At 42.9% G+C, this 13332-nt stretch overlaps 1 protein-coding gene across 1 annotated transcript in view; it reads left to right on the top strand.

Moving 5' to 3' along the window:
- Nucleotides 1-13332, top strand: part of PGAP6 (post-GPI attachment to proteins 6) — a 654474-nt gene that overhangs the window by 21833 nt on the left and 619309 nt on the right. The window contains exon 2 of the mRNA XM_086941336.1: nucleotides 1181-1358. Coding sequence (XP_086797462.1) covers nucleotides 1181-1358 — 178 coding nt within the window. The remainder of the gene's footprint in view (nucleotides 1-1180; nucleotides 1359-13332) is intronic.

Consider the following 13332-nt stretch of genomic DNA (forward strand, 5'->3'; position numbering starts at 1 on the left):
TCAACCTGTTGGCTAAAAAATGCCAGCTTTAACCTTGGCTATCTCAGAAAAATGAAACCATTCATTGAGAACCCTGACCTCAAAACTGCAGTTCAGGCTTTAGTCATCTCGAGGTTGGAGTATAGATGTACTACCCTCTCGGGGATTCCCAAAATCTCAACAGCCCCTACAAAAAAAGCTATCTCAACGCAGCAGCAAGACTCCTTACAGGATCTAGGATATTTGACCACATATCGCAAACACCTGAAGGTGCCCAACTGGCTACCCTAGGAAGCTAGAATCCACCTAAAGATGGCCTGCATAACTCCTAAAGCTCTACACCTAAATACCCCCCAGTACCTATCGCAGAAGCTTACTTTATCTGGAGGTAACAGACACTCTAAGAACTCCAAAAATCTCATCCTGAAACCCTCTTGCTTCAGCAAGAAGAAAACTTCTGATAGAGCATTCTCCAGAGCGGCACCAAGATTATGGAACTCGCTACCTCCTTGCATCAGAAATATCTCTTCTACACCACTATTCAAACGGGAAGCAAAATCATTCCTCATGAGTAACTTCCTCCCTTAATGCCGCACATGCCTCACTGTATGGTGCATTACTATCACACAAGCTATTTTCACTGACTTGCAAGGCACTGAAACAGTTTACTACTTCAAACTGGTTTCTACACTCCCCTTAATGACACCCTCGCCCCTATGACTTACTCGTACCCAAACTTGTTCCTACTGCCCCGAACATATCATCGCTATTATTGCTTCTGCTACCTGCCGAACCATGTTAAAAGTATTTTTCATACTTTCTCTGCTCTGCTTTTGCGAGATGTCTTATACTTACTCTGCTTTGTTTGTAAAGCGCTCTGATACCCTACACTGGGTCTCGTTTGCGCTATTGAAAACTCTAAAAATAAATAAAAAATGTACAGATAATTTCAATCTGCTGAATGAATTCAGATTTGCTGTTTTAGGACTCTCAGTACAATCAGTGTGATCCAAAGTTCGAGCCTTGAAATATGAATGATTGAAATGCTTTAGACTAAATGCTCTTTATTACAATTAAATGTCAACCTTTGTGGTTGTGGCTGAACTATGTCCTTTGCATGTTGTTCTTATTCCATCCCACGAGGCTCCCATTTGCATTCTGCTCCCACTCATTTGCTGCTGCTTCTTGTCTTTTGTTGCAGACCTCATCTACAGCTCAGAATTTGTCTCACAGAGTGCTCAGCATCTGTCCTTCTACAGCTGGTATGGAAATGTCCGCCTCTATCACTTTCAAGTGCCAAAAGACACCATTCTACTTCGATGGCTTCTGCAGGCATCCAGGGGCCGAGGGAAAGAGTGTCAGGATACAGAAATCACTGTGTGAGTAAGCACACCCTCGAAACGTCATTGCTTCTGTACTTGGCTTCCTTCACTGCTACCTGTGAACAACGGGGTCTCCTTTAATCTCCTTAATCTCTTTGCCTCATTCATAAGGCTGTGTTTGTGCCTCTGCTCTGACTCCACTCACCCGTTTCTACTAATCTAAACACTCACTACGGTATTCTTAGATGTTTTATGTCATAATCTGCGAAACCCTGGAATGCGCTGTCAGCCAAGATAAGGTATTAGGAAGCTTTCAAACTTCAGAGGAGCCTTGAAAAGATGTTTGTTTCCTTTTCTAGAGGGCAGGCTCGGTGTCACTGATATTTTGTCTCTTTCTTGACCTAAACGTTCTGCAAGAATATACCTTTTGGTGATAGCCAACGCATAAGAAATACGTAACTAAATAATTACCAGCTTTGGAATTAGAATTCCCACCTAAGTTTGACATAAACAATTCCGATTTTTGGATGGTATGTCTGGTTGAGGAACACACCTATCTTACAACGCCCTTTGTAGTATCTTGCCTGGATGAATCCTTTTTGGATCAGAGAGAACCACTGATCCCTTTGGAGCCTACAGGGTGTGTGCGTCTGGAGAAAGTGCCATTGATTTGGATTTTGGGGTCTGATATGAAGGTGACCATCCTCTGTGAAATTTGATTTGGCAGAAGAACGTGGTGTCTGCCCTTGTGATCTCTCTTAAGTGGTGTTAAATGGAGACACTTGGCATATCTACCTTGATGATGTGTGTGCTATAACATAAATGTAAATACCAAAATAAGCGTATCCTAGTGTAGCGATCAGCCAAAGAAAGCCTCAGCATCTACATTCTTGTAGACCTGCAACTGAAAATTGATATAGCAGTGTCTGCAGTCTCACGAGGCATAGGAGAAGCACTGCATAGTTCTGTTAAGCAATGCCTCTTTGGCATTGAATGCATAGTCCTCAATTTGCTTTGATACTAGCAGAACTATCAAGACATTTTATAATTTTTATAACAGTATGAATATTAACATTCTTTACTAGATTCCTAATGCTTAATAACATTTTTTCATTTGATTAGTAAACATCACTACAATACAGGTCAAATATGGAATTAATGAAATGCATGGTTTATAGAATATGCTGCAGCATTTGATGGTGTCAACTTGCCAAGTTATGGTACAAACTGGAATGGCCGGGAATTTTATGGCTGTTTGCCAATGCAGTTAGTATGTTGATTATCTCCCACTAAAATATGTATTCATGACTGTTTGAAGCTTTATAAGGAGCCGCTAAACAATGAACAATTGAATTCCCATCTATCCAGTTTGTGCCACAACTTGGTAAGTTGACGCTATCAAATGCTGCAGCATATTCTATAAACCATTAATTTATCATTTTTATTTGGTTTACTTGATTTATACCCCAGAATTGCTAAGTAAGCAAACTAGCGGCTGATAAAGGGAAGAATACGTTTCAATAGACTGTCTAGAATCGCTACTAAACAACACAATGTTATGGGTCCTAAACTATAGATGAGACTGTGGAACCCAACCAGTGAGGTAAGAATTTGTCCATTAGATAGTATGATTTTGTACATTAGGGTTAAGACCCAGAAATAGGATGTACTTTAAAGAGTACAGAGCAGGAGCCAGGGAATGTGTCTGTCTGTACCCAGACTATCTTTAAGAGCAGCTTGGCAAAACCCTTCTTCAGGGCTTGATAGGATCCCTAGGATGTTTCTTGAAATTTCTTGCAAGATCCATTTCCCAGGTTTGCACATGAATAACTAATATATTGTGTCATAATTATTATCGCCAGTAGTGCTTACTATTTTCAATAATATTTTGCCTTTTCTTTGGGAGATGACCGCCTGGTGTTCTGAGAATTTATGTACCTTGTGTTGAGTCTTAGCTTCCCAGATATATTTTTATAATTCTTCTCTAGTTCTTTAGCTGCATCTTTAAATCTGTGACCTCTAGTGTTCTCTGAAAGATGCTGACTTGTTTAGGCAAGGTATTTTCCTTGTAAGTAAAGTATGGTCATACCACGATTTGGATTTCTTAATTGGGTACATTGGAGGAAGTGGACATAATTCAATAGCAAGTAGCACACACAGCTATTTCCCATAGTGTGCGTATCAGAGGCTACAGTTGACACAATTGACCTGTTCTTACAATTAGATAAATATTTGTAAAACAAATGTTCAACCCATGTGTTAAACTACCAAGCATATGATTTGACCACATTCACCGTTTACTAGGCACTATTGCACTGACCTTACCTTTGAATGGTATTGGGTATGTTTCTATGAGAAAGAATGGAAAAGTGCTGCGGACAGTGGTGTATTTCGCAGTGTCTATAAACATTGAGGAATTATACAGTTGACAAAAGATCCACTGTAAATCTGCCCTCTCCTCCCAAGCTGACCTGGTCGAGGTACAGTTACTCACCGATTCCTACAACTCTACTAACTCCAACAATATGGATGACATTGCACCACTCCAACCAAAAAATGCCTCCTCAAACAAATCCAAACTGTGGTACAACGACAACTTAAATACGGAACCCTGCAACCTTGGGGCTGCTGAACGCGCCTGGAGATCCAAACCTTCTGCTGAACTACGAAAACTCCTTAGAGATGTTAGGAGCTTCTACAACAAACAAGTCAAGACCACTAAGGCAGAATATTGGGCCTCCCCCAACCTCAGACTTTGCTCGGGGTAACGATGGAGAGAGCGTGGCCTCCCTTACTCTGAGTTTGGTCCAGGTGAGGTGAGGTAATTTCCCCTGTCGAGATGGGTGATTTATACACCAGCTGACATGTAGGAATAAGAAAATATATCCTTTAAAGTTGTCACAGTTATTTCTTTTTCTTTATGAGTGTGTATTGCACTAGCAGTAGCAAAAGTCCTTAAGAACAGAGGCCCTGATGAAAGCCAAGGGAGTATTTCCCCTGTATGGCAGAAACATGTTGGCCCCTAAGCAGTCATTTGTTTAAACTGCGGTTTTGCGCTGTTCTGGTTTTTAAATAGAAAGAAACTCACAGCCATTAAAGTTTCCTTACTGTGAGTTCTCTATTCCTTTTTAACTTCACTTTTCCTTACACCTTCACCCTTTGCACTGCTCTTTGCTCCATTTGGTGATCCCACGCATGGTCAAACAAGCGATTGTGGGCTTGACCCCAGTCCTACCAGGCGGTCCTGGAAGTAGTCTCACCAATCTAGAGACACACCAGCCCGGCCCTGTGGATGAGCAGATGAGAAAATTGAGATCACCAACAAGATTTTGATGGTAATCCATCTCTGGATCTTGGGTCTCACCTACTTTTGCTGTCGGTTACATGCGTTGGATTGTCAAACTTTATTTAAAGTCCATTCTGTTATTTAGTTATACATCTTACAGACTCTATACAGTGTATGGTCCCTGAAACACATTTGTTTCCTATCAGACACCCAGGTTTTTGTGTATTTATATAGAATATTTCAGACGCCAACTGGATCAAGCTGCAAACCGCCCAAAGAAGCTTTTCGAATTGGTCAAGCAGCAAACAGTGGTAGCTCCAAATAACTTGGCTTCTGCAGGCAGCCCACCCTCTTGTGACAAACTGGCTGTCTTCTTCACTGAGAAATCAAGACTCATCTCCATTGAGCTCTCCTCTAAGAAGGTTATACTGCCGTCCTCCGGGTCTGCACCACACTCTGATCTTGTAGAAAACTGCAAACCTATCAGCATGAACACCAACAACAAAGCATCATGGGACACCTTTACCCCATTCAGTGAACAAGACATCAACAAGATTCTCCAAAATATCAACCCATCTAACTACTTCAACGACCCCCTGCCCCCGGCCATCTTCAAAGAAATCAAGAATGCCCTCATCCCCACCTGGACAAGGATTGTAAATGCTTCACTGTCACAAGGCACAATCCCAGACTGCTTAAACGCAGCTCAGGTATCACCTATACTAAAAAAAACTAATGCAGATAGAGCCGACCTCAATAACTTTCGGCCTATCTCCAACATTCCCACCCTCGCCAAGATACTAGAAAAATGCATACAATCCCAACTTTGTGTACATATTGAGAATTTCCAACTTCTTGACCAGCATCAATCTGGTTTTCGGAAGGGGCACAGTACTGAATCGGCGCTGACTCATGTTCTGGATGACATTTTAAAAATGCTTGATCAAAATTAATCATGCCTCCTAATCCTCCTTGATCTTTCCTCCGCATTTGACACTGTCAATCACGAGAACCTCCTATCCATACTGAAGTACAGGATGGGTTTCTCTGGTCTGGTATTACAATGGTTCTCGTCCTTCCTTCACCACAGACAACAAAGAGTCAAGGCAAACCATTCTCTCTCAGAACCCTTCCCAGTTCTAATGGGAGTACCCCAAGGGTCCGCCCTATCTCCCATACTCTTCAACCTTTTCCTGGAACCACTAGCTAACTTATTAAATTCCATGAACATTCTCTTCCAACTTTATTTAAAAATCTCTGTCCCGGATAACATAATCTCACTCAACTCTACCCTAACATCTACTCAAAATTGGGTAACTGAGAACCATCTCCTGTTCAACACCTCCAAAACTGAATTCCTTCTCATCTCGCCTCCGTCCCACATCCCTAAGCCAAACCTTTGGCTAAATCACCATACAGCGTTCAACTGCACCCCCCACATTCTAGACTCAGCCAAAACTCTCTGAATCTCTCTGGATAAGCACCTGAACATGAAGAATCATATCAGCAAAGTGTGTAAGGGACTAATCACCGGATGAGGACACTTAGAAATATCTAACCATTCCTTCCGCAACTTGATTTTAAGCATGTGGTCCAAGCTCTTGTCTTACCAAGATTAGACTATGGCAGCGCTACGCTCTGTGGTCTCCCCAAATACACCCTGGCTCCTTTAAGGGCATTGCTGATTGCTGCGAGTAGACTGGTTACAGGTACCAAACAAGATATGCATATATCCCCAGTCCTAAAATCTCTCAAATGGTTGCCCTTCGAAGCTCGAATCCAGTTAAAGATTGCGATTCTGGCGCACAAAGCCCTTCACTACAAAACCCCCAGATATCTAACGCAAAAGCTTGAATTATCCTGTGGTGGTAGAGCTTCAAGAAACGCCAACACTTTGAAATCTATTAAATAAAATTTGTATTATACTTGGTAGAAAACGGGGTCTACTGCCTACATGCAGTAGGCAGTAGACCCCGTTTTCTACCAAGTATAATACAAATTTTATTTAATGGTGATCTCAAAGCCTTAAGTGTTGTACTGTGAGTCCTTAAGGTGGTCTACTTTGAGTCTGCACAAAACAGTTACAGCCAGATAGTACTCAAGGTGTTAATCATATTGTTGCGGGGGTTATAAGTGCAGGTCTGACAGGTAGGCTGAAAATGTAGATCTAATGCATGTCTGAATATTGCTATGAGACTGGTCATTGTTCTGGAATTCAGAAAACTGTGTGCTTGGTATCTGCTTCTCTAGTAATGCTCCCATCAACTTTCCTAATTTATCCACTTCTATGTACAGTTGTTGCTAGTACGGTGTGTGTCTCCAGTGCAGCTGTAAAGCCTGTTTTACCTCTAGAATATCTCGCAGTTTCCTTCAGTTTCGAGTCACTTAGCGTTCTGGTCATGTAAGATTTTCACTTGTGCGCAGTGATTGTTTTTTATGGCGGGCCTGGGCAGCGCATGCGCTGCTCTGCGATGCATGCTGTATTCAGGTATGGACTTGAAGCTCCGCTCATTTTTCGCCCATCTTTTTAATTGGCTCCTATTACTGCCCTTTGTAAACTGTGGCTTTTCATTGGTCAATAGGTTTAGTTGTCCCTCCTTAGTACAGCCTTGTCTCATCATGTAACCTCCCATAAGGACTAGCCCTCTGACGTGTTATTACTTGGTAGGCTTTAATTACAAACTCCGAGCACTGTTTTCTGAAACTGCAGCAAGCAGGACACACTTCTACAAAACTTTTTAATATCTCAGTTTGGCACCTGCTTCATGGTTGTTGCGTTATTACTTTTAAATATGCACCATCCCAGCCCCTCTCCCAGCTGCATGGACGCCACACTTCAATGCAGGTACTTCCTCCATGCGCCATTTTTAATGCTTTTTTTAGTAAAAGCGCCCCATTCTAATAGCAGCCGCTCTCCTTTCTTTAGACGAGCCGTGTTTAAAGAAAGGGGCATGGCCGACATTAAAGAAAAAACGCAGCATGGGGCACTTTTACAAAAAAAAAAACTTTCAAGCATTTGAAGTCAGAAGTGTACAAGCTCCCAAGAGCCAATTGCACATGGTTCACTCCCACTGGCATATGGAATACACCCGCTCATTTATGGCATTACTTCGCTTGATTTTTGGAGCGCGTGCAGTTGGGGCGAACACTGTTGTCACTTTACAACTTGCAACCAAGAGGGTCTATACCACGGTCTCTCCAAGATGGTGAAAGGTTACTCCTTTTGCTCTGTTTCTATATCCCATAGAGAGCTCTGCTATTTGCTGACAAGGGATAATTGAAATATGGTCAGAAGTTGGTCTTCAAGCATTTCAGTGAAGCATGAGTGGACAAACGCTGGCTGGGCTGAGGTGTGCTCTAAACTCCGGGATAAACTCTAATTTTGGAAGCATTATTCTTGGGTTTTGATTCCCGACGGCCCCACATGGTGTCAATTACATGAGCTTCAGCAACTCATTACATGTGTTGTACTTTGGTTCGCATTTTACATACCTGAAGACACTTAAAACAAGCATTTGCAATGCAATAGGTCTCACATTTGCAAGAGTTACTGCCATTTGCATTGTAAATGACAATGCCTTATATTTATGTGTTGGTTTTTAAAACATAAATAAAAGGCATTGTTATTTACAATGCCAATAGCTTAAACTGTCGCAAATGCGAGACCTATTGCATTGCAAATGCTCATTCTAATTTGATCTTAGCTCCATGCAGTTTCCTCACACATTCTTCCCAACACCACCATAAGTGCATCCCAATCTGCTACTCTTGTAATTTATATGCCACAGTTGTGTGTAAAGTATTGCTTTATTGCGCCTCTAAGGTCTCTAGAGAAAGTCTGGTCTGTAAGGGTTCTGGTTGTTGGTTGGTTGTAGGTTTCTTAAGTGGCCTAGATTCTGCCTGGATGAACCTAGACTGAGCGCACTGGATGGTATTCTTGATGAGCAGACACTAAGTCTATCCGCAGCATGCAATGAGGTGGCTGGGCCAGCAGAGGTAGAAGCCTTCTATACTGCCACTATGGATCAGATTGGCAAGTTGTTTACGGTCCCAGCTAAAAAGAGTCTGGCAACTACCAAACCAGTTCAGACTTGGTTTGATAGTAACTGTAGAAGGAGGAAAAACAATCTAATTATTGCCGTTAAATCTTCTAATTTAGCATCTGTCAGGTTGGCCAGGATGTACTATAGACAGGCTATAATAGCCGCCAAAAAGGCTTGGGAAGAATCCCATTGGGAAAACCTCAGAGATGCAAGCCAGACTAAGAATGGTAACTTATTCTGGTCATTAGTTAGAAAATCGACTGGCTGCGACTCGAACCAAATTCCAAATCATATTACAGACAGAGAATGGTTTGAACATTTTGCCAAACTCTATGGTGGGATTGAACTGCCCGGAGTCCCAGGGCATTAGAGCGGTGCTCTGGATGCTGGTTCCCGGCGGCTCGTACCAATTAGAGTTGATAAAAAAGAGGTCCTTATGGCAATAGCCAAAATAGTATCTGCTAAAGCCCCAGGACAGGACGGTGTGTCAGGTGACCTTTTCAAAGCCAATCCTGATGGTTGGGCAATTTATTTTACTACTCTGATAAATGCACTGCTAGCAGGTTCACCTGTTCCTAACTCATGGAAGGCGGCTGAGGTGATTCCTATCTACAAGAGGGGCCCTATGGAGGATCCTGCCAACTATCGCCCCATTAGTCTTCTAGACGCTGGGCAGAAATTGGTTGGCAGGGTTCTCCTGGAGAGGATCCTCTTGTGGGTAGAGGAGAAGAACATCATCTCTCCTTTTCAGGCAGGCTTTAGGGCATGCACGGGCACTATTGACCAAGTATTTAGGTTGTTACTCCTTCACTGGAAGGTGGTTACCATTGGCAAAGGCGGTCTTTATCTGGCATTTATTGACTTAAAGAACGCCTTTGACCTGGTTCCCAGAGACCGCCTGTGGTTAATCCTGGAGGAGATGGGGATTCCTCTACCAATCCTGAATCTTTTGGCCCGCATGCATGATGGGACCTATGCCCGTATTAGATGGGGATCTCAAGGCCAAAAAACTGATAGAATACCCGTGAATCGAGGGGTATGCCAGGGCTGCGTGTTAGCCCCAACACTTTTTTCGTTATTTGTGAATGGTGTGGTCTCTTTTTTGCTTGAAGTAAATGCAGATGCTCCGGTTTTGGCGGGTGATAAAGTGCCCACCCTGCTTTTTGCAGACGACACGTTGCTGGTCTCAAAAACCCCCGTGGGCCTGCAAAAGTTGTTGAACCGCTTCTGCTTGTTTTGTAAGCTTAGGGGCCTTGTTATAAGTACATTGAAAACCAAGCTCCTTTACTTTAACCCAAGTAAGTCTTCCAGATCCACCATCACCCTCGATGGAGAACCACTGGAGTGTGTAAAAGAATTTGACTACCTGGGAATCAGAATTACACAAAACTTGAAGTGGCAGCCACACATGGATAAAATGGTTTTAAATCATAGAAGGGTGGTTGGTGCTCTAGGGCGAGAACATCGTATGTCCATCTCCAAGCCCATTGCTCCTGCCTTGGATATCTACGCTGCTAAAGCCGTGGACAGCGCCCTCTATGGTGCAGATTTGTGGGGTTTCGATTGCATTAACAGCCTGATCACATCTGAGAACAAATTCCTTAGGGAGCTGGTATCCCTTCCAAGGGGCACCCCCATAAAAGCACTTTTGAGTGATCTGGGTCGTCACTCCATTCAGGACCTAGCCAGGCGACGGCCTCTCTTATATTGGGCTAGGTTATGGCGGACCCTGGAGCTCTTAAAGTACTTAGATGGTTTGAAAGAGGTCATGAGCCTTAACGGCACCCATAAAATTAATTGGATCCGCAACTTAAAGAGGCTTCTGCACGAAACTGGCTTGCCAATTGATTGGGAGCTTGGAGTTCCTTAATCCAAGGCCGAAATTAAGCGAGTTTACTGGAATTGGGTTGATGAGCAAGACCTAAGAAACCCAGCCCAAGGAAGGTTGACTGAAGATTTTAAACAGCACAAACCAAAGCCTTGCTTGGAGCCTTACTTGGATTTCATTAAGAAACCAAGAGACAGATCCCTGTTTATTCAGTTCAGGTTCGGAAACCTCCCCCTGCATGAGTACACCTGTAAGTGGAAGCCCCCGTACCAAACCTCACCTGACTGCCCAATCTGTAAAGGTGTCACTGAAAGTATCGCCTATGTCTTCTTTGCATGCCCGGCCTATGTAAAACCCAGACAGAAATGGCTTAAACCTGTGTGTTTATTGCTCGGGACCAGGGACCATTCCTCCGCACTTAGAATACTCAAGACTGACACTAGTACAAGCTTAGTGTGTGGGGTTGCCAAATTCCTGAGCTGGGCTTGGCTGATTAGATCAAAGGCTATGAGATGACCCTAATAGTAGCTGATCTTCTAATACTCTCAAAGCTGCTAATGTTTAATATGCATTTTAATTATTTATTGTAATACGAATGTTTTTATTGTAACCCATCCTGTAAAATGTAACTCTTATGAATTGTGGTTTTTATATTTTGTAAGTGCTTTTATGATATCTTGTATATCGAAATAAAGCTTTGATGATGGTTCTGATTGTTGGCGCCATAAAAGAATAAGGGCATGATAGGGGCCCCAAATATAAATAGCAGCGAATGGTCTGACAGTCTGCCCCTATTTTGTGACCTTCTTGTATTTATGCTGCTCATCCTGGCCGACGAATTTAATAGAGCCTGCTGTGCATGCATTGTGAGGCGGAGTAGCACTAGTACACTCTATTGATGGAGTGCTATGCTCTCAATATGTCTGTATCTCGCCCTCTCCCCATGTCTGTATCTCGCCCTCTCCACTCTGAAAGCAAGGAGGTTGGCGGCCTGCACTACCTTTGTGACTTAGGTGGAGAGGGATCCTGTCTAATGTACTATCACACAGTTAATGTATCGAGCTCAGATATTCAGTATACGCCAGCAGTCTGCGGTTCCGTGCACAATGTTTATATATGATCCGCATTTAGTGTGTAAATGTTAACTAAGCTAATTTTCCTACCACGCAACAGGCTACTGAAAAATGGCCCCTTTGTGGCAATTTTCTTTTAACATTGACCACACCCTTCTGACTGACCGTTTCAGGACCACAGGCTTATGGGACTCAGCCTTCAACTGGATTGTAATTGTAATTGTAAAATTGTAATTGTAATTGTAAAATAGTTTTTATAGAGCGCATGCTATCGCTCCACGGAGCATCTTGGCGCTGTAAAAACCGTAGCCTAGAATGGTGGGCCGGAAATACTACTCACATCACTTTCAAAGTACCTGAAGGTTTATTTGAGCCTAGACTAACTGTTTACTAGCCGTGTCTGGTAGATTAAAAATCCAGGTTTTCAGGGCTTTCCTGAATTCGATTTCAGTGGGGATTTGCCGTAGGCTTTGTGGGAGTTTATTCCAGGCTTTAGTACCAAGGACGGCAAGAGATCTTCCTCCTTTGGTGGCTAGTCTAAATCTGGGGACTGTTAGGAGACACATGTCTGATGACCTCAAGTTCCGACTTGGTATGTACGGCTTGAACCGTGGGAGCAGATATTTAGGCCCTTTTTTGTGGTATGCTCTAAAAGTAATTACCAGTATCTTAAAGAGCACTCGCTTGTGTATGGGGAGCCAGTGTAACTGCTTTAAGGCAGCAGAAGCAGAAGATCTCCTTGGAAGATTAAGCACCAGGCGTGCAGCAGCATTTTGGACAACCTGCAACCTGTGCAGGGTAGATCTATTCACTCCTGCATATATGCTGTTGCAGTAGTCTAAACGTGATGAAATTAGTGCCACTGCAACTGTCTTCTTTGCTTCCAAAGGGATGAAGTTGAAAAACTTTCGAAGACCACGTATGATGTTGAAACACGATCCTGCCACTGCATTCACTTGTTGTTTAAAACAGAGTTTTTCATCAAATCTGACTCCCAGGTTACGTGCGGATAGTACTGTTTTTGGCGGGATTTCCTCATTTGGGGGCCACCATAGCCTCACCATTGTCTCATTTCTTCTAAACAGATTCCAATTGGTTTGACTTCTCCCATTTAGCTTGGTGGGGATCTAATTGAATTATCTGCCCCCTGGTTAAATCTCTTTAAAAGAGGAAAGTTAATATATTTACTTTCCTGTTTTTGCAACTGCTAATTACTATCATTGTTAGCTCTAAATCTAGATTGCAGTTTTAAGAAACTATGCTGGACATCTGGGACTGAGTGAACAGCAATCATCTGAAGCTAAACTCTGACAAAACAGATTGTAATTGCCAATAAAAAGCTGGATCACTCGAACCCCTTCTTTTTGCCCAGCGAGATTGGCTCTCCCACCCCCCTGTCTCAAAAGTTGGTAAAAAGCTTTGGCTTCATCATTGATGAAGAGCAATCACTTAAACAGCAGGTTGGCGCAGTTACATCCTCCAGCTTCCTGCAACTTTGCTGCATTAAGAAGATAACATTTTCACCACTGATGCCCTGATTCAAGACATTATGGCTATAGTCCTGTCAAGAATTGAATATGCCAACTCCCTTGATCGGTTTCTCCACAAATATCTCACATGTAGGCTCCAGCTGATCAAAACCAGTCTGCCCGGCTGATATATCATATATATCATCTGCCCAAACTCTGTCATATCTCTCAGGTGACTAAAGATCTGCACTGGCTGCCAGTCGTACAGAGAACAATGTTCAAAGTATGCTGCACGATCATCAAGGCCTTACATAATGACAGTCCCGCCTTCA

Source organism: Lissotriton vulgaris, chromosome 10, assembly GCF_964263255.1.
Source record: "Lissotriton vulgaris chromosome 10, aLisVul1.2, whole genome shotgun sequence".
Lineage (NCBI taxonomy): Eukaryota > Metazoa > Chordata > Amphibia > Caudata > Salamandridae > Lissotriton > Lissotriton vulgaris.